Source organism: Saimiri boliviensis, chromosome 2, assembly GCF_048565385.1.
Source record: "Saimiri boliviensis isolate mSaiBol1 chromosome 2, mSaiBol1.pri, whole genome shotgun sequence".
In the NCBI taxonomy this organism is placed as follows: domain Eukaryota; kingdom Metazoa; phylum Chordata; class Mammalia; order Primates; family Cebidae; genus Saimiri; species Saimiri boliviensis.
The window spans coordinates 239,446,956-239,467,149 of NC_133450.1; the positions used below are offsets into that span (position 1 = coordinate 239,446,956).

Sequence of the window (20,194 nt, forward strand, 5' to 3'; positions counted from 1 at the left end):
TTCTTCAATGTCTGATCTGCTGAATTGAGTCTGACTCTCATTTCTTTGTTGATAATGTGTCTTTTCCTTTTTGTTGAAGTTTTTACAAATAATTCTCTCCCTGTTTCTCACTCTGGAATCTTTTAGCCCTTCCCTTTATCTCTGAAACTTAGAAATATGACTATCATGTATGTTTTCTCTCCCTCTCAGTCACTATTCCTACTTTATACTAAGTATCCCTTCAAAATTAATAAACATTTTCTCCAGTCCTGTCATTGATTATCTCCCCTGTCCTCCAGTCTCTGTTCATTATTTCTGGAATAGACATATGATGATTTCTGGGATTTTTCCTCAATTTCTCTTTATTCATATTTCACATCTATTTGTTTCTTGACTTTTTATGTTTAAAAATATTCATTCCTTTTATCTTCCATATCAATGACTACCTTTAGCCTCTCCATTTTTTCCCGACCTTCTACTGAGTGACTTTATTTTGGCAGTAGTTTTAATTTCCAGGAACTAACTTGACTTTCTAATGTAGTTTTCTCTCTTGGCACCTATTCTTATTTCAGTCCCTTCCACGCCGGCTTTTCCTCTTTGTCCTTTTGTTTTCCTGCTGGGCTGATTTTACTAAAACATTTCATAATTCTTCATTCCCATTCCTGATGAACATGATGACTGAGTGAATCACTGGAAAGCTGGTCCGTGTTTCCATGATGAACATGATGACTGAGTGAATCACTGGAAAGCTGGTCCGTGTTTCCATGATGAACACGATGACTCAGTGAATCACTGGAAAGCTGCTCCGTGTTTCCATGATGAACACGATGACTCAGTGAATCACTGGAAAGCTGCTCCGTGTTTCCATGATGAACACGATGACTCAGTGAATCACTGGAAAGCTGCTCCGCGTTTCCACGATGAACACGATGACTCAGTGAATCACTGGAAAGCTGCTCCGTGTTTCCATGCAGGTAACAGGTCTATTTCCTCTTTTCATGCCCTTGGGAGATCTGGAAGTCCTTCAGGCTTGGCTGTGGCTTTATAATCTGGTTCCAACACCCATTCTAGGAACCTTTCTACAGTCCAATTCCCCATTTATTTATAAAATTTGTAAAATCATTCTTTCAGCTTTAATCAAAGAGTACCTGTTAACGGCCAACCCCTCTAAAGTAGAGTGTGGGAGGGGAATCTGTATTAGAGTCAGCACATTAACAACTTCCCAGAAGGATGCACTGTGTCTACACCCACATACTGTAGCTGCAACCCCATGCTTGAAATCTCTGTATTCTTTTCTGCAGACTTAGGATTGTAGTATTTCTCTGCTGATATCCTGATGATAGATTCTACTTGCTTTTTATCTCCCAGGAGTTTCTCAAAACTTCTGATCTACTAGTACAGAAACTATTCTATTTTCCCACAGTATAAGGAATTTATTCTTTCTTCTGAAGTCATTTCTGTCAAATTAATGGGATTCTGGGATGGATGAAAAATATGGCTATTTTCGGCCTGCTATTTGGATTGAGAAGGTCAGGATTATCTTAAACGTATGTTTTTACAAGTTTTCCCCTTTCTTCTAATCATAATCATAGTATAAGCAACCTTAAAAGTTCAAGAGTATTTTTAGATTAAAAGTATTTGCAGATCACTTTAAATGTTGTCAGCATTATACCTGTCTATGGCTTGAAGATCATTGGCTGGATTCCAAGTAGGATCAAATAATACAACAACATTGGCACCAACAAAATTGAGGCCTAGTCCACCAGCCCTGGAGGAAAGAGAAATGTGCATTAGAACAGCAAAAACTAATTGTTGTGCTGTAACTCAACTGTGCCAGGTTTCTATAGCCAAAACAGTACAGTACTGCATTAATTTCATCAAAGTAAGGTGGTGATTAAAATGCAAAATGCCACAAATAAAATATCTAAGGTACAATTTTACTTCTACCACTCTAGAAAATCCTAAAAACTTGGCCATTAGAGCTCACGTCAATAGGTTGTGCTGGTTTTTGCTTTTCTTGACACTCAAATACTACTTTGGCAAGACTTTCCTGACCTAATTTTTAAAAACTGTTAGTACATGCTAGCGAAAGTAATAAATACATTTAAAAACTCAATCCATGAATAGATGTACATCTTATTCTTCTACTAAATGCAGCTAAAATCCTAGATATTACATAGAAAATAAACATGAAGCTCTGGAAGGCACAGAGAAGACAGGCAGGCTAGGGATTACAAGGCCTAAGGAATGGCATGACAATGAATTCCCTGGCTTGCTTTTTTGCTTAAGATACCACAGGCTGGGTTCTTAACATATCCCAAGCTGTTGGAAATGCCAAAAGCCACAAACAAAAAACAAACAAACAAACAAACAAAATTCCCCAAGAAGAGCCTTTTCCTTTTAGCCAAAGAACCAGGAAAGGTATAGACCTGAAAGACAGAAAAATGTGAGACAATAACCACCCTGCTCCTGCCAAACACCCAGGAACAATCTGCGGCCCCATCCCTGCCTTAGTCAGCAAAGGCTGAATGAGGATGCTAAACTCCTACCCTTGCCTGGCTACAAAGAGACACTACCACTGATTCCTGCTGGGGTGGTATCAGAGAAGACTGAGCGAGGAGCTAGAGCTTTCGTTTTCGGCCCAGTGATAACAGGGTCTCTCTCCATGGTGTCAGGGGATACCAGGAGGGAGCAGCAGGAAAGCACTTCCCTCTCAGGCTATCAGCAGAGGCCAAATACGGAACCTAGCTTTCCACCCCTACTTGGCTGGCATGGTATCAGAAGAGGTGTACTAAAACGGAAGATTTAAATCAGATGCAGAGTCTTGTAACACAATGCTCAAAACAAGAAACAATAATACAATAAAAAATCACTAATACCAAGAACCAGGAAAATTATAGCTTGAATATGAAAAGACAGATGAATCAGATGTTGGAATTATGTGACAAGAATTTCAACACAGCCATCTTAAAGATGTTTCAACAAGCAATTACAAACATGCTTGAAACAAACAAAAAATTGAGTCTCATCCAAAAAAAAAAAAAAAAAAAAAAAAGGGATATAAAGAGCAAAATGAAAATCCTGGAACTGAAAAATAGCTGAAATACAAAACTTGCCAAATGGGCTCAGCAGTACAGAGGAAAAGACAGAAGACCGAATCAGTAAGCATGATGAGAATCAGTATCATTTACCAAATCTGAACAGCAGAGAGAAAAATCAGAAACCATGGAGGTCAGAAGAAAGTGGCACACCTTTCCAGTGCTGCAACAAAGGAACTGCCAACTCAAAATTCTATACTCAGAGAAAATATGCTTCAGAAAGGAAAGGGAAATTATGACATTCTCAGACTAAAGAAAACTAAGAGCGTCTGTTACCAGCTGACTTAACCTAAAAGAATGGTGGCTAGAAAGTTCATAAAAGAAAAAAAAAAGGCAGAATAAGGCATGGAACTACAAAGAGGAAAGCAGAAGATCAGAATAGGTTAAAATAGGAGTGAATATAAATACTATTTTATTTCTTATGAGTTTCATAAATCACATTTCATGGTTAAAGAAAAACTGCAACACCATCTGATATGGTGCTTAGGGGATATAGAGGAAATACCTAAGATAATTCTATTTTTAAAGTGGAGTAGGGAAAGAGCTTAAATATAAATAAAGTTTCTATACTTTGTTCAGACTGGTAAACGTGTATACCAGCAGACTGTGAGAAGTTACTATGTACAATGTAATACCCAGAGTCACTACCAGGAAGCTACATAAAACAATATACTAAAAAACACTGTACATAAACAAATATAGAATCCTAAAACAATGTCTAAATAAGAGAAAAAGTGCAACTAGAATTAGGAGCTAAAAAGATAAAAATTAAATAAAAAACATCAATAATTACCTTCGCTATAATAGCCTAAATATACCATTTAAAATTATAAGATTGGCAGGGTGGATTGAAGAAATAATATGCTCTCCACACACACAAAAAATACTTTAAATAGGATGACACAGCCAGGTTGAGAGTGAACGGATGACAAAAGATACACCAGGCAATTATTTAAAAAGGCTGGCTATATTAATATTAGTCAAAATATATGTCAGAACAAAGAAAATGACTAGAGAAAAGAGAGACAATGCATGAAGACACAGAGATCAATCTGCCAGGTGAACACATCAAAATGACAGAGCTAAAAGACACACGAAGCCAAATTAAGCTGAAAAGAGAAACAGATGAATGCATAACTATAGTTGAGGATTTCAACATCCCACATCCAACAACTGACAGAACTCCTAGAGAGAAAAATCGGCAAGGATATAAAAGAACATGAGCAACCAACAGGATCTGAATGACATCTATAGAACACTCTACCTAGAAAAGCACAATACACACTTTTTTTTCCTGGTTCCTCTAGAACATTCACCAAGCTAGACCAAATCCTGGGCCATAAAACAAACCTCAATGAATTTAAAAGAACTGAAATTATACCGAGTATGTTCTCTAACAATAATGTAATCAAGCTAACAATGCATTTCCGGAAGACAACAAAAAAATTCCAAACACCTGGAAATTAAACACATACATCTAAATAGCTTGAGTCAAACAAAACCTGAAATCCCCAAAAAAGTGAAAAAAAATTAATACAAGGAGAAATAAATAATAATGTAACACAAATGAAAATATAACGTATCAAAATACGTGGGATGCAGCTAAGTTGGGCTTAGGAAAATTGAGAACACTAAATGCTTATATTAGAAAAAAATTAAAGGCCTCAAGCCAATAATCTGAAGTCCTCCTTGTAAGAAACCAGAAGAAGAAGCAAAAAAACTTAAAGCAAGCATAAGAAAGGAAACAGTAAATATAAAAGCAGAATAAAACTGAACACAGAATAGAGAAAAATCACTTTTAAAAAAGCTGATTCTTTGCTAAACTAGCAATGACAAAGATTAAGAAAAGAGAATACACAAATTACCAATATTAGGAATGAAACATGGGATATCACTACAGATCCTACAACTATTAAAAGGATAACTGAATACTATAAAAATTTTATGGTCATAAATTCACCAAGTTAGAAGAAAAACAATTCCCCAAAAACCGCAAACCACTGAACTCAACTAAATGAAACAGACAACTTGAATAGTCTTACAACCATTAAAGAAATTACATATTTTAAAAGTTCTTAGGAAAGAAAAACTCTCCAGGCCCAGGAGATTCCATTGGAGAATTTTACAATTTACAGAAGCATTAATACCAGCTGTATGCAATAAGCACATAAAGAGATGTTTAATATCATTAGACATTAGGTAAATGCAAATTCAAACCACAATGACGTTATCTCTACGTGCCCATCAGAATGGCTAAAGTTTAAAAAATAGTGAAAATGCAGGAGAACTTATCACTCATACACTGCTGTTGGGAATATAAAATGATATAGCCACTTTCGAAACAGTTCAGTAATTTCCTATGAAACAAAATAGGCAACTATCACATAATCCAGCAGTTGCACCATTTAGCATTTATATCAGAGGAATGAATACTAATGTTCAAACAAAATCTGCACACAAATGTTCATAATAGCTTTATCTCTAGTAGCTGAAAACTGGAAAGAATGCCCTTCAACAGGAAAATGTTTAAATACATGTGGAGTATCCATATGATGAATACTAACAGCAGTAAAAAGAAAAGGACTATTGATACATGCAACAACTGGATGAATTTACAGGGAATTATGCTAAGTGAAAAAAGCCAATCCCGAAAGGTTACATACTTTATGATTCCATTTAGGTAACATTATTGATTCTGTTATTCCAAATTATAGAAATGGAGAGCAGATTAGAGGTTTCTAGAGCTCAGGGAGAGAGGGAAGTGGCTGTGGCCATAAAAGGACAATACGAGGGATTCTTCTGATGGAAATGTTCTGCTCTTCACCTATCAACGTCAGTATTCTGGCTGTGATAATGCACTACAGTTTTACAAGATACTACATTGGGGGAAATGGGTTAAAAGTGCCTGGGATCATTCTGTATTATTTCTTAAAACTACTTGTGAATCTAGAAATATCTCAGAATAAAAAGTTTAAAAATGTGGCTAACAATAACATCCACATAGACTTAACGCAGAATGGATTCTGAAGTATAGATTATTCCCACCATTACATGCTGATCACAACACAGGCAGTCAGCGTGCTACCGCATGTACTTCAGGCTTGTCAGAGTGCACACAGAGACAGCCAAGAGTTATACTGCAACAGGATGCCCTGTGTTCTCGCTCCAAAAGGAAGAGAACAAGATGAAATAACATACATGCTTATTTCATAATGAGCTGCATCTTACGCTTCCCGGGACCCAGAGTTCCTTTTCTCCATACATTTCTTCTTTGGGCTAGTGATACCAACCATATCATCACTCATCAAAGCCAAAAGCCATCTATATATCTATCATCGCTGTAGTCTTTTTTTCTCTTTGCCACTAAAAGCTAACCAGTAACAAATCCTGTCACATTTTCCTCAGAAATGTTTTTCTCTTGAGTCCCTTCTGCATTCTTGTTCCCACTGCCCTTTTTTGCGCTGTTATTAGATCGCACTTACATGTATTACTTCACTGGTCTTCTAATTGTCCTCCCTTCCTTCAGACCTTACATCCACGCCCATTCTCACACGACATAAAAATTGTTTTAAGCACAGAATATACAGAACTAAGTATACCACTCATCTGTTTAAACCCACTAATTCCTATCCATCAGAGACCAACAGGCCTCAATGACCGGGCCTACCACCTCTGCAGCTGGCATCATACCAGTCATTCCTGAAATTTATCCCACAAATGACCAAAGCACTTAAAGTCGCCTTCATACATTGATCTCACGCCACTGTCCTTCTCCCTTCTTTGCCTGGCTAACCTCCCCCTTGTCCTTCGAGCGTCACTAACAAAGCCTGACCTAAATCTTTCTCCTCTGTGCCTCCTGCGACCCCTGATTCACCATATGTACTGAACTATCCTTTTATGTGTTTCTGGACAACTCTTCCTGTACCCCTCTACTTTCCGAGTGACAAACTTTAAGAGACCTGTCTCTTCCAGGGCCTGCCACGGAGTGCAGACTTACACTCGCTCTGTTCAACTGAGCTTCGTTAAGGTAACTCACAAGGTCTCCTATGCAGTCACACACCCGGCTGTTGCCTCCATGCACACTAAGCACTAGCCACCTAAGTTCCCTTGTCATTCTGGTGCCTGTGCTGTTTTTTCTGCTAAAATGCCCTTTACCAACTTACTTTTCCTTTTCTTTTAAACAAAATCTTACCTCTGCAGAACCAGTTACAACATCACCAACCTTCTATGGGATTTTTTGATCTACCTATTTCTTAAATGCCTATGGATCTTCACACATAAACTCCAATAAGGCATTTATTATATTATATTGCTCCTCAAAGGCAAAAGATCTCTTATTTTTCTTGCTGTGCATTGAGGGTCAATGAAGATACTAATAGCTGAATACAAAGGTGTGAGATTGAGACAAAATAAAGCAGAAGAGGCAGATTTTAACAGGCATATAATACGATTCTCATTATTTATTTAAAAAGAGTGGTTTAGAGTCTCTTTCTCTTGGGGTACATAACAAAAGAAATAACCTCATCTTTATGGGAAAGTTAACAGTGTTCTGGAACAATATCATGAGGGACAGAAAATGATGTTTTTCCAGATCATTTCAAAGCTTAAAACTCCTGGTGTTGGGCTACCTAGAGGCAGTTACATCATCTGGAAAATTTTACTTTGGCAGTATAGTACCCCAAATCCTTAACTTAATCCTTACAAGTGAATAATGATGAAAGCATTGTGATTCAAACTATACGGTTTGCTCAGAAAGTTGTCTGTAGTCAACTAGTGTATGATTCTGAAAGTCAAAACCAAGAATGAAGTTGTCCCTAGCATTCATGCTACAGAGTCTTTTTCCCACTTAAATGGAAGCCAAAAGTTTTGTCTTTATTTAACTTCACCTGTGGTTAAGGTATACAATGAAGAGAAGTCACTAAAGATATATTTTTTTGAAAGTTTTTATTATTAATATAAAACCACGTACTGGTTTTACTAGATTCATTGTTTTCATCAGCCAAAACGTATCAGAATACTACTTCTTTCTTTTAAAATAAAATTTCTAAAGGAAACATAACTTTTGGCAAAATTGAATGTATATAATGTTTGTATACTGAGTTGAAAATTCCTAATGCCTGTATAATTTTAGATTTTAAATAACAACAATTATGATCTTTCCATGTTTTGAACTATCTGATCTGCATATCCTGTATTTCATACTCTATAAGACAACAATGATAAATTTTTACATTTTTTAAAAGAAAATGCAAAACTAAAATCCAGGAACACAATGATTTTCTTTCTCTTCCTCAACTGTTTTCCTAAGCCCAGCTGTCTTTCAGGCTTTTCTCTGAGGCTTTGCATTGCCATTTACCCTCATTAGCTACCTACACTGATTAACAAAATAACTCACACTTAATTAATGCTTTACACTGGATGCTAATCATCTAGGGAAAGAAAAATGATAATCTTCTCTCCTATAATTTCTATCAAAAATGCAAAGAAGTTAACCTTTACTGAGCATCTACTACATATCAGGAAATATGCAACATATTTTCATACATACTAGTTCTTTTGCTCTCAAGACGACTTCTTCTTCTTCTTCTTTTTTTTTTTTTTTTTGAGACGGGGTCTTGCTCTGTCTTTCCCAGGCTGCAGTGCGGTGGTGCCATCTCGGCTCACTGCAGCCTCCATCTCCCAGGTTCAAACGATTCTCCTGTCTCAGCCTCCTGAGTAGCTGGGACTACAGGCTTGCACCACCGCATCTGGCTAATTCTGTATTTTTAGTAGAGGTGGAGTTCCACCATGTGGGCCAGGCTGGTTCCCAAACTCCCGACCTCAGGTGATTCACCCAGCTCGGCTCCCCAAAGTGCTGGGATTACAGGTGTGAGCCACCACACCCAGCCTGTTCTCAAGACTTCCATAAGCAAAATATTACCCTGATTTTTTAGGCGAGGAAACTAATTTGTTCGCAATCTCCTAGATAGCCAGTGTCTGGATTCAAACCCAAATGTCCTGATTTAAAGTTCGGTGCTCAGTAGAAATGGAATTTTCTCCTTTGGAAAACTGCTTATTAGACACAGCATGAAAATGTCACAGAGACTTGAACTCAGAGAAAAGAGTGAGGTGGAATAGAGAGAAAGTATTAGAAAGGATTTTAAAAAATGAGTAAGTTAGGGGATTGGGTGCAACTTAGACACGAGAAAAGCAGAAAAGAAGTTAAAGGTTTATGTATGAATAAATCTAATTATCTATTCCAGTTAGCTTCTTGCTGGCAAAGTCAGGCATGACCCATTTATGATACCATCTCAGGTGCCATATATAAGCCACAGGTAAGATCTGTACCAGTTGAAGAAGAGATTCTGAAGTTATAATTCAGTTCTTGTGGAAGAAGCAGAGATCCCTTTAAAGGAGAAGGAAAGAAACCCTCCACTCGCTCTCTGTAGATGAGACGATTCTCCATTTGATGATATTACAACTCAGAACCCTAAACTTCGACACCTGTCACTCTGTTCTTACATGGCTAACAGCAGAGGGGTACTTGTTAAGCAAAAAAAAAAAAAAGAAAAAGAAAAAAAATTGAATGTTGCTCTTTTCAAGCTGAGGACTGGTATTTGAGATACCTAATGAGTATACAGGCAGTTTATTCCTTAGGTCTGCCACATTCTCTTCCTGTATCAAATAAGTGTATCAGAAAATACACCTTAACTATATCTTAATGTTCTACAAAAATGACTTTGATGAAGTTTTATTATTATGTGTTAAGTATTATAAAAGGTCAAATAAAGTATTTATTTGAACAATGCTTCTAAGAAAACCTAAATAGAGAGACATCATGTTTATGGATAGGGTAGCTTCATACCTTAAAATATCCAGTTTTCCTCAAACTCATTAATAAATTCACTGATTCTCCAAAATCAAAAAACAAACCCCAGAAAAAATGCCAGATGATCCTTCTTTAAACTGAATGAAATGACTACAAAAAGCTAGAGTTTAAAACACTAATGTTCCAGAACAAAAGGTAACTCTGAAAACAAAAGAGCTCAGAAAGCAAGAAAAACTAAATTTAGATTAAAAATGTGATGGCTGGGTGTGGTGGCTCATGCCTGTAATCCCAGCCATTTGGGAGGCCTAGAAGGGCGGATCATGAGGTCAGGAAATCAAGACCAGCGTGGCCAATAGGGTGAAACCTCATCTCTACTAAAAATACAAAAATTAGCTGGGCATGGTGGTATGTGCCTATAGTCCCAACTGCTCAGGAGGCTGAGGCAGGAGAATCACTTGAACCCAGGAGGCAGAAGGTTGCAGTAAGCCAAGATCACGTCACTGTACTACAGCCTGGACAACAGAGTCAGACTCCATCTCAAAAAAAAAAAAAGTGATTATTTCAAACAAAATAAGATCAAAAAATGACATTTTTCAGAACATAGAGCAAAAAGACAAAATGTAAAAGATGAGAGAAAAGTTCAGACATTTAAAGAACCAGTATCGTTTGAAAGTCTGATGACCTGGCATGCAAGAGGGAGGGACCAGAGAAAAAGGAAGAAAAAATGCCATTGTTAAAGAAATAATAAAAAAGCAATTTCCAGAGTTGAAAAAGAACATAAGCCTGCAGCATACAAGCCTACTATACCCAGCACAAAAAAATGAACAAAGATCCACACTAAGACTCAAATATCACTCTGAAATTTTGGAACACTGTAGATGAAGAAAAACTCTTATGAGTTCCCAAAGGAATGAAAATCAGGTTGGCCCTGGACATCTATTTAGCCACATCAGCTATCAGAAAACAATGCTGCAAGCCCTTCAAAGATAGAAGGGGAAATAATTTTCAATTTAGATTGTACAGTCGGACAAAGTAGCAATTAAGTGAGAGGGCAATAAAAGACACTTTCTATATTTACAGATGTAGAAAATTTACTTCCCATATATTCTGGCTTAAAAATTTACACGAGGACGTTTCCCAGGAAAAGAAGGAGGCAAGTCCAGAACAAAAACAGCACGGGAACAGGAAAACACTCCAAGGCAGAAGAGCAGTGGAAAGGAAACTTCAAGATGACAGCTCTTTATCAGGCCTAGAAAACTACTAGGCCAGGCTGAAACCAAGGAATAAAGGTTTCAGGAGTAAGGTCCAAGAGATAGAGGACTCCACAGAAGAGGACGTGCAAATGACAGTTGGTAACACTTGAGGATTACTACAAAGGACAAAAACAGACTAAGGGGGAAAGACTGCAAAGGTCCTGACTGAGATTGGAAGTGCGCTGAACAGTGCAAACAGAAACATGAATGAAGTTTTAGGAAAGAGAAGTCACATGAGGCTGATGTTAACACTCATCTTGAAGTGACCAAAAGGTCGGGAACATTCAGAGAAATTATCTTAGCACTACTTGCCCCTGCATTAAAGATGTTTAGTTCATAAAAACATAGTCAATCTGGTTTTTTGCCTCCAAATTTTAGAGCCAAGCTATGGACAGTAACTGGTTATTGGTGTGGGACTTATTGCAAACATTAATAGCCTTGACAAAGTAACAGTTAAATAGTTAACAGATAACATGGACAGGTGACAAAAGTAGAAGAAAGGGTGGGTGTGCGGGGTAATGCTAATATCACATCTTACAAAGACTCAGAAGGCGTGCAGAAAGTTAATGGACAGAACATCAAAACTTGAATCATTTTCCAGTAAAACAGGAGGGCAAACCAAGAAAGAAGACAGGGATTCCAGGAAAAAGAGCTAAGAAGAAATTCAATGGATCCAGTGCAGAAGTGCAAAGATTTAAAGTTACTAAAGTAGTTTACAGACGATAATTTTAAAAGAGCAAACATTGCAAGAAAAAGGGGCCGAGAGTAGTGAAAGTAACCTCAGTCGTCCTTCTCAACAGAAGTTCCAAGTCACATAAAGTTCATAAACTAAAAGGTAATGAAGAGTTCGTATTCTGGCAAGATAATGGCTAAGCCAATGTCAAAACAATTCTGTTACAACAGAGAGTAAATATAAACCTTTGCAGGCCGGGCGCGGTGGCTCATGCCTGTGATCTCAGCACTTTGGGAGGCTGAGGTGGGCGGATCACGAGAACAGGAAATCGAGACCAGCCTGACCAACATGGAGAAACCCCATCTCTACTGAAAATACAAAAAATTAGCTGGCTGTGGTGGCACATGCTTGTAACCCCAGCTCCTTGGGAGGCGGAGGCAGGAGAATCACTTGAACCCGGAAGGCGGGGGTTGTGGTGAGACGAGATCGCGCTGTTGTACTCCAGCCTGGGCAACAAGAGTGAAATTCTTGTCCCCCAACAAAAATTAAAAAAAAAAAATAAATAAACAAACCTTTGCAGAATGATAAAAACAAAATAAAAACTGAACTTATGTGTCTTTTGCAAAACACAGATGAAGAATGTATTTCTTATATTACGTAAGGTTCCTTACGTAATGACTTATGCAATGTATTACTCAAATTGCCACAGAAAAATAGGACTCTAAAACTTTTTCCCTTGTCAGGTTGCCCAGCAGAAGCCAAAGCAAAACTAGACAGGCGGAAAACTCCTACAACTGGTCTCCAAAGGATTTCCAGAGGAAAATTTCCCATTGAGATAAGCTCAGAAGAGAAAAATGGCTAAACATGAAGAAACCATCACCCATAAGCAAGAGCCAGAGGAAACAACAAATAGAAGGATCAGCACCCCAAAATACAGGAGTTAACAGAGCAAGAACGCCATCTGAAACAAACATTTTAAAAAGTATGATTCAAATTAAAAATTCAATGGACAGGTTAAATACCAATTTCTGATGAACAGAGGTGAAGGGATAATAAAGAGTTTTAAGGAAGATCTCATCAAATGAAGTGGAAGTGAGCAGAACAGAAGTGAGAGACTACTGAGTCTATTACTGGAACCGCCGTTCAGTGCATCTATCATTGGGAAACATTTTGAAGTTAGAATACTAATGTGTTTTACAAAATTTAACTGAACACAGTATTCTATGTCATTTAATGCTCTGTACGTAAGGACTCATGTGGAAAATTACTTCTTGCATTCATTTACGGGAAAATGGGAATCCAAAGCTTTTCCCCATTTATCTTACTGGTAGGAATTCAAGAATAATTTAAGTGCTCAACAGTGTTAGTTCCTTCATAAACATATTTTACTACTCTTTTTTTCTCTCTCTTTTTTTTTTTTTTTAAGATGGAGTCTTGCTCTGTCGCCAGGCTGGAGTGCAGTGGCATGATCTCGGCCCACTGAAACCTCTGCCTCTTGGGTTTAAGTCATTCTCCTGCCTCTGCCTCCTGAGTAGTTGGGACGACAGGCACGAACCACCACACCCAGCTAATTTTTGTGTTTTTAGTAGAGATGGGGTTTTACCATATTGGCCAGGATGGTCTTGATTTCCTGACCTCATGATCCGCCTGCCTCCGCCTCCCAAATGCTGGGATTACAAGTGTGAGCCACCGTGCCCGGCCTTTATTCCTCATTTTAAGTTAATTTCTATTCTGATTTAATTTTTACTTTGTGCGTTTTACATTTACTTAAAGTCCCTCGAAATTCTGAAAGACAGTGGGAATGAATCTATAACATTCTTATTACACAGGGTGTCAAAAGGTATCTTCCTAAAATGGGATTAATCTTGCTTAGGGGTTTATATTGATTTAAACCTTTTCAGAAGTGTGTATATTCTCTAAAAGGTCTCATAGGGCTATTCATACATAAGGGTTAGAACCAACTTATCTTTCATAAAGTCTCGAACTGCAGAGCTGCTCCAGCCGAGACAAGGTGGAGGCTCCATCCCTGGAGGGCTGCCAAGGGCTCCCTGACACAGTGGGGAAAGTGCTGCTACAGTGATTCTCAGTTATCCGATTAATACAAAGTCTGATTATTCCGACTGGAAGACATGGATCACAATATACTGCAGAAAATGTGTAGGAAGAAATATCTATGTTTTTACTGTTACCTTTGTAAACCCAGACTTCTAAGGGAATTCAGTAATGATAAAGGAAATGAGAGAAAAGCCTAGCTCACATTTAAAATACTGAAATTTCAGTCAAATTTTTGCTGCTTCTCCTTAAAGCCAAATAAAACAAAACAATATAAGCATAGCCATTAAAAATTAATCCAGTGATAGTTTTCAAAATTACCCTACGTCTCAAAAACAATTAGATAAAAATCAAGTCATTACATTTCCTTCGCTTACATTGTAGAGACAAGGCAGACGTTCACATCTTGTGTACTGTTGAACTCTTTCACAATCTTGAGTCTTTCCTCTGATTTTGTACTTCCATCAAGCCGCCGGTAGTCAAGCCCAGACGCCATACAGTACTGCTGTAGCACGTCAAGCAACTAGAGGAGACATATGAAGACGGGCAAACGTGAATCTTGGTTGAGTTAGTTTCAGACCATTACAAAGTTGAGACTTGCTAAGTATTAATTATTGGTGTTCATAATTTCTTATAATTCCAAGAGCAATAAGTATTTTTCTCACTTCTGACCCGTATAGTTTATCCCTGTTATCCTGCAACATTGTGGCTTTAACAATCAGAACTTCTTATAAAAATCAATCTTTGAGTTTTTAAAAAACAGTATTACTGGTGAAATCATTTATGGAAATATATGTGTGCTATTTTCTAAGTTCTAAAATATCTTAAATGTCTTAAAGAACACTGTCATTATTAAAAACATCAACAGAAAATACAAATCTTTGAGTTTGATAACTGACAGTAATCCTAAAACAAATGAAATGTTAGCATCTGTTTAAAAACTAAGCTGCTTACCTCCCTATTTCCTACTATGTAGATAAGAGAAAATGTGGCTGTAAGGTGCCATGTAGGCACATGCTTTACTCTTTATGCCTCAACAGTTAGCGCTGGTCAATCAAGGAAGTACGTTAGCTAAAACTCACCTTGGTGGAAAAAGAAAAGAGAAGAACTTTATCTCTGTTTTTCCTGCAATGATTTAAAAGCTGTTGAAGGACCTGAAAATGAACCACAAAAAACCAGTGAACCAGTTCCAACTAAAAGTGCACTTTATACACATACACATCACTTGAGAATTTCTTTAAAATAATTTTCATACAATGTTAACCTCAATCATCTTTTCTAATTCCTTTCATTTCTTCCAAGTTAGAGAAATAAAGTATTAGCTATTACATCAAATGTTATTCATTATCATATTGTCAATAAGGAGGTGAATTTCCCAAAGACTTCTGTTTCATCTCATCTGGTTTCAATAAAAAGGAAACATTTTCGATTATGGGATGCACTTAAATGGATTAATTTAATTTCCAAAATACACTTTCTTTATACCTACAATATGTTAAGAAACTAAATTATAGAGCAGCATTCCTTTTAGGAAGTATTTAAATTGTCCCTAGATGGATGTAATGAAATGTGTTCAATTACATCTAGGTTCTCAAAGTCTTGATATTTATTTTCTTAGAATAATCAGTCAGATATACACCTCTTCTCATTTTCTCCCCTTTGTTTCTCTATTTACAGTAAGCTTCGACTTCCAGATTTGATTTTGACCTCAAAATGCCAGTAATCTGCCCCCACACACAGTGCTTTTAGGGAGGAAGCAAACAGGCCAAAGCCTTGGGTATAACAGTCACACTGTTATTTTTATTTCCACATCTGGCAATGACAGCTCCAGAACACTGTGGAAAAGCAACCCACAGAGGGAAAAAAGATACTTTCCAGACAAAGTTTAAAATTGTTCTGAAAAAGGAAACAAGCACTAAAACAATTTATTTAATGATAAATATTTAAGCTTTTAAATTAAAAAAAAAACAAACCCTAATAGAACACTTACTTAATAGTTGATCAAGAGAAGCTATTGTGCTAACTTTGACCCCTACCGCCCCCAGGCCCGCAAAAAAAAACTATGGAGATAAAAAAAAATTCTACTCAGATAATCCATCAAATGGTAAATAAAAATGTTATAGATCAAGTAAACATTACTTTAATATTTGAAGAAACTATGGAGTTTTATTTGCATGTAAAAGCTTTATTTTTAAATAACTGATTCTATATGAAGTACATAAATTTGAATTTCACATAAGACTAACTTTTTAAATTGATAGACATTATTTTTTTCTGTTTTACAGAACTGAGCAGAAAACGCAGAAAACTCCTCTTTCCCTACTTCCAACCTCCCCCACGCTTTACCTTATTAACATCTGTATTAAGATTATTAGAAAATGTAACATCAAATATTAATTATTAGTATTGGTGTGCTATATTTGTAACAACTGACGAATGAATAGTGATACATTATTATTAGCTAAAGTCCACCATTTACATTAGGGTTTATTCACTGTGTCATACAGTTCTATGGGTTTTCACAAACATGTAATGACACGTATCTACCATTAGAGTATAATACAGAAACGTTTCATTGCCCTCAAAATTTCCTGTGCTTCACCAACTCAGCCTTCCCTTCCCCAGAACCCATAGCAACCACTGAACTTTTTACTGTCTCCGTAGTTCTGCCTTTTGAGAGGATGACAGAGTTGGAAGTATACAGTACGTAGCCTTTTCAGACTGGTTTCCTTCACTCAGCAATACGCATTTAGGGCTCTTCCATGTCTTTGGGCAGTCTGATAGCTCATTTCTTTTTACTGCTGAATTGCACTCCACAGCATGGCTGTACCACAGCTCGTTTATCCATTTACCTACTGAAGGGCATCTCAGCTGCTTCTAAGCTTTGGCAATTATGAATAAACTCCTGTGAGGTTCTTGTGTGGATTTAAGTTTCTAACTCATTAAAACTCATTAAAATTTAATTCATTTTAACTCATTTGGGTAAATATCAAGGAGCACAATTGCTGGATCGTATGGTAAGAATTTAAGGTAATATTTTTTAGTTAAGAGCTTCCCGAGAAACCACTAAACTGTCTTCCAAAGTGACTTACCATTTTGCATTCCCACCAGCAGCAGGATGGGTACTTATTACTCCACATCCTCACCAGCATTTGGGCTTGTAGTATTCTGGATTTTGGCCATTTTAATAGGTATCTAGTGGTATCTCACTGCTGTTTTAATTTGCAATTCTTTTATGACATATAACATTAAACATCTTTTCATATGCTTCACCATCTCTATTATCTTCTTTGGGGAAGTATCTGTTCAGATCCTTTGCCCATTTTTAAATTTGATTGCTTGCTTTCCTATTGTTGAGCTTTAAGAGTTCTTTGTATATTTTGTAAACCAATCCTTTATTGTTTTGCTAATATTTTCTCCCAGTCTGTGGTTTGTTTTTCATTCTTCTTAAGCTATTAACATTTTAAACCAAAGATATATTGTATAGAAATCCATTCTTATTGTTTGGGGTGGTATCATACCTATTGCAATTTTAAGTATTTTCAAATATTTTACAGTAAAAACAAAAACAAGTCAGAGGAAAAGTAAATTTTTTAAACTGGGGTCTTAATTAGGCTAGTTTAAAGAGACTAACTAAATAAATGACTGTAAATTAAGGTCCCAGGAATTTCCAAAAGGACAATGCAATCCGTATAAGTTGGAGTCTTAACAATATAGATCCAGTGTTTTATCAGTCAGTTGTCCTCCACAGAACAAGGCAATCCATCTATAAAGGAATCACAGATTTGGGGTTAACAGCAAGGAATCTTGGCTCTTAACTGTTCTCAACTGGTCAGTCAGGCCTAGAAAGATGAATATGACCCTTGTGTGACTTCGGCAGCACCAAGCTGCTCCTAGTCTTTTTTCCCACCCTCCACAGTAAGTGGCTCTGCGGCACTTCTCAAGAGAAAGAAAAGTGAGGATTTTTATCAGGTGAATGCCTGCAACTTGTGACTATCCCCTTGAATGACAGTTGAGGTCACAACCCTGACACTCAAGAGAAAGAGCTGGGGTCATGAGTGTAGCTCTGAGGCTATCAAGATTATAGCAGGCATTCTGTTCACAGAGTCCATGCACCTGCAGGCTGACCTATGACAAGCCAAGCCAAACAAAGACCTTTTATCACCTGAATTCAAAAAGTACATGCAACTCAATTCTTGGGCGTTCTTAAACCCATAGGCAATGATTCTATGATAAGCCTGTAAGTTCTGCATCACCAAATCAATATATGATCAAATGACACTGTTAAACAAATGATTTAACATAGTCCTAAAAATATATCCCTAGGTTATTACTAGCCACCTCTGTGTGGTTGGTGTTCTCTCACGAAGCAAATAAATTACCTGCGTCATTCACATGTAAAGATACTACTCAGCCTCCAGCAACCATTTATGCTTGCCTTTTCCCTTCTAAAAATTAAAATTAAATTAAATCTAATTATTCTCTTAATCAGACACTATTAATCCTAGGAAGATTAACTTTAGAAGTGTATCTTACAATTATAGCTTTAATGAATATGTAAAAAATACAAAAATATAAAAAATATAAAATGCAGTTATAAAACTTTAATTTCAACACTGGTAATTTTTTAGTGAAGAGTCACAGGGAATAAGATTTAAATAAGTAGCAATGGATAATGCAGTTTTCAGAGGCGGCTATAATTTCTGGAAATATTCTATTGGCTTAAACTGTGAGACAATAACTGCTCAGTTCTAACCCTGGTTAGATGATAATTATTTTTAAATTAAAATATGCATCATTTTAATTTAAAAATAATTAAAGTCAATGAAATGGATGACAAAAATATATTTGCTAGCTTAGAAAATACAATTAAATTGGAATTATTTGTTGTGAAAATAAATCACATGATATCCTCATTAATATAAACATCTATTTTAAAGAAACATTAAGTTTTTAATGCAATAGTCTTTACTATATGTATACTCCTACCTTCTATTTTATTTCATTGATTTTAGTGGTCACAAGCAAACTAGACCATGACGAGCTTATCTAGATTAAATGGTGCAAGTACCATTCTGACCAACATAACGAAACCCCATCTCCACTAAAAATACAAAAATTAGCCGGGCATGGTGGCGCGCACCTGTAGTCCTGGCTACTCAGGAGGCTGACACGGAAGAATCGCTTGAACAGGAGGTGGAGGCTGCAGTGAGCCAAGATCGAGCTACTGCACTCCAGCCTGGTGACAGAGTGGGACTCCGTCTTCAAAAAAACAACAAAAACCCCTCTAAAAAACAAACTACTTTGAATTACTTCCTTTTAATTCCTTTTGTCAAAAGAAATAACTTACCTTTTAAAAGTTATAACAAAGTTGAGAATTGTTCTGTAAAAATCTGTGAATCCACAAATAAAAGATTCTTGATAGTTATTAAGGGGTTAAACAAACTAACTCTGTTGCAAGGAGGCGGGAAGCTGTCAGCATTTTATGTTGCTGCCACAGGCAATGCCCAAGGCCTGTGTCACGGTTGGAGAACTTAGCCTTACTTTTCATACCCCTCCCTTGGTAACACATGACCAATAGCAACGCAGCTACAGGTCAGTTTTCCCGTGTCTGACAAATGTCTCTTTGAAACTTTACAATCTGGGTCTGCAGGTAAAAACAGCATGCAGAAAATTCTAGACATATGGACTTTGCCTGTCTTGAACTCTTCAAGAAATTCCTTTCTCTAATTACAAGATAATGCCTTTACCACTCCCTCCCCACCTCCCCACCCCCATTTTGCATTAGCATGCATATTTCTGGTAAGTTATCTTCTTAAACATTTGAAGACAAGCTATTATCTATGTGATAACAGCACACATTTGAAGTATATTTGAAGCAAATACTACCGAGAACCTACCAAAAGCACACATCTGTATTCAGAGTTCATAGTGACCTAATCAATGCTGATAACTGCACCAGCTGTTGATAGCCACCATCTCGTCTGAATGATTGAGCACCTGGACTGATTAGTTGCTGTTTCTGTCATACCACTGAATAAATATTTTGTATATCATGTCTGTTTGTATGCAACCTGAAAGAAAAGCACTTACTTTCATTTTTCCACTGTATTTAGGGTCAGAAAGTGTTTCAAAGGCTGCATCTTTGGTTTTCTGCACAAAATCTGGAAATCTGGAAAATACCTGATCACATATCCTTTTGATAAGTGTTTCCTTGTTGGGAAAAGACAGAAGAAAAGATATTTTCACTTAACACATTTAACCCTGAAAAAGTTGAAACAATCTTGGAAAAAAATTATTTTTAGAAAGAATGTATTACTTTAAAGATTTT

At 36.8% G+C, this 20,194-nt stretch overlaps 1 protein-coding gene across 8 annotated transcripts in view; it reads right to left on the reverse strand.

Moving 5' to 3' along the window:
* The window catches only part of ERCC6L2 (ERCC excision repair 6 like 2), a 201,719-nt gene that overhangs the window by 94,900 nt on the left and 86,625 nt on the right, over window positions 1–20,194 (reverse strand). For all 8 annotated transcript variants that reach the window (XM_074395602.1, XM_074395598.1, XM_074395599.1 and 5 more), the window contains 4 exons: window positions 19,957–20,076; window positions 14,946–15,017; window positions 14,241–14,386; window positions 1,652–1,747 (listed from right to left, as the gene is read on the reverse strand). In XM_074395602.1, the coding sequence (XP_074251703.1) occupies window positions 1,652–1,747; window positions 14,241–14,386; window positions 14,946–15,017; window positions 19,957–20,076 (434 nt within the window). The remainder of the gene's footprint in view (window positions 1–1,651; window positions 1,748–14,240; window positions 14,387–14,945; window positions 15,018–19,956; window positions 20,077–20,194) is intronic.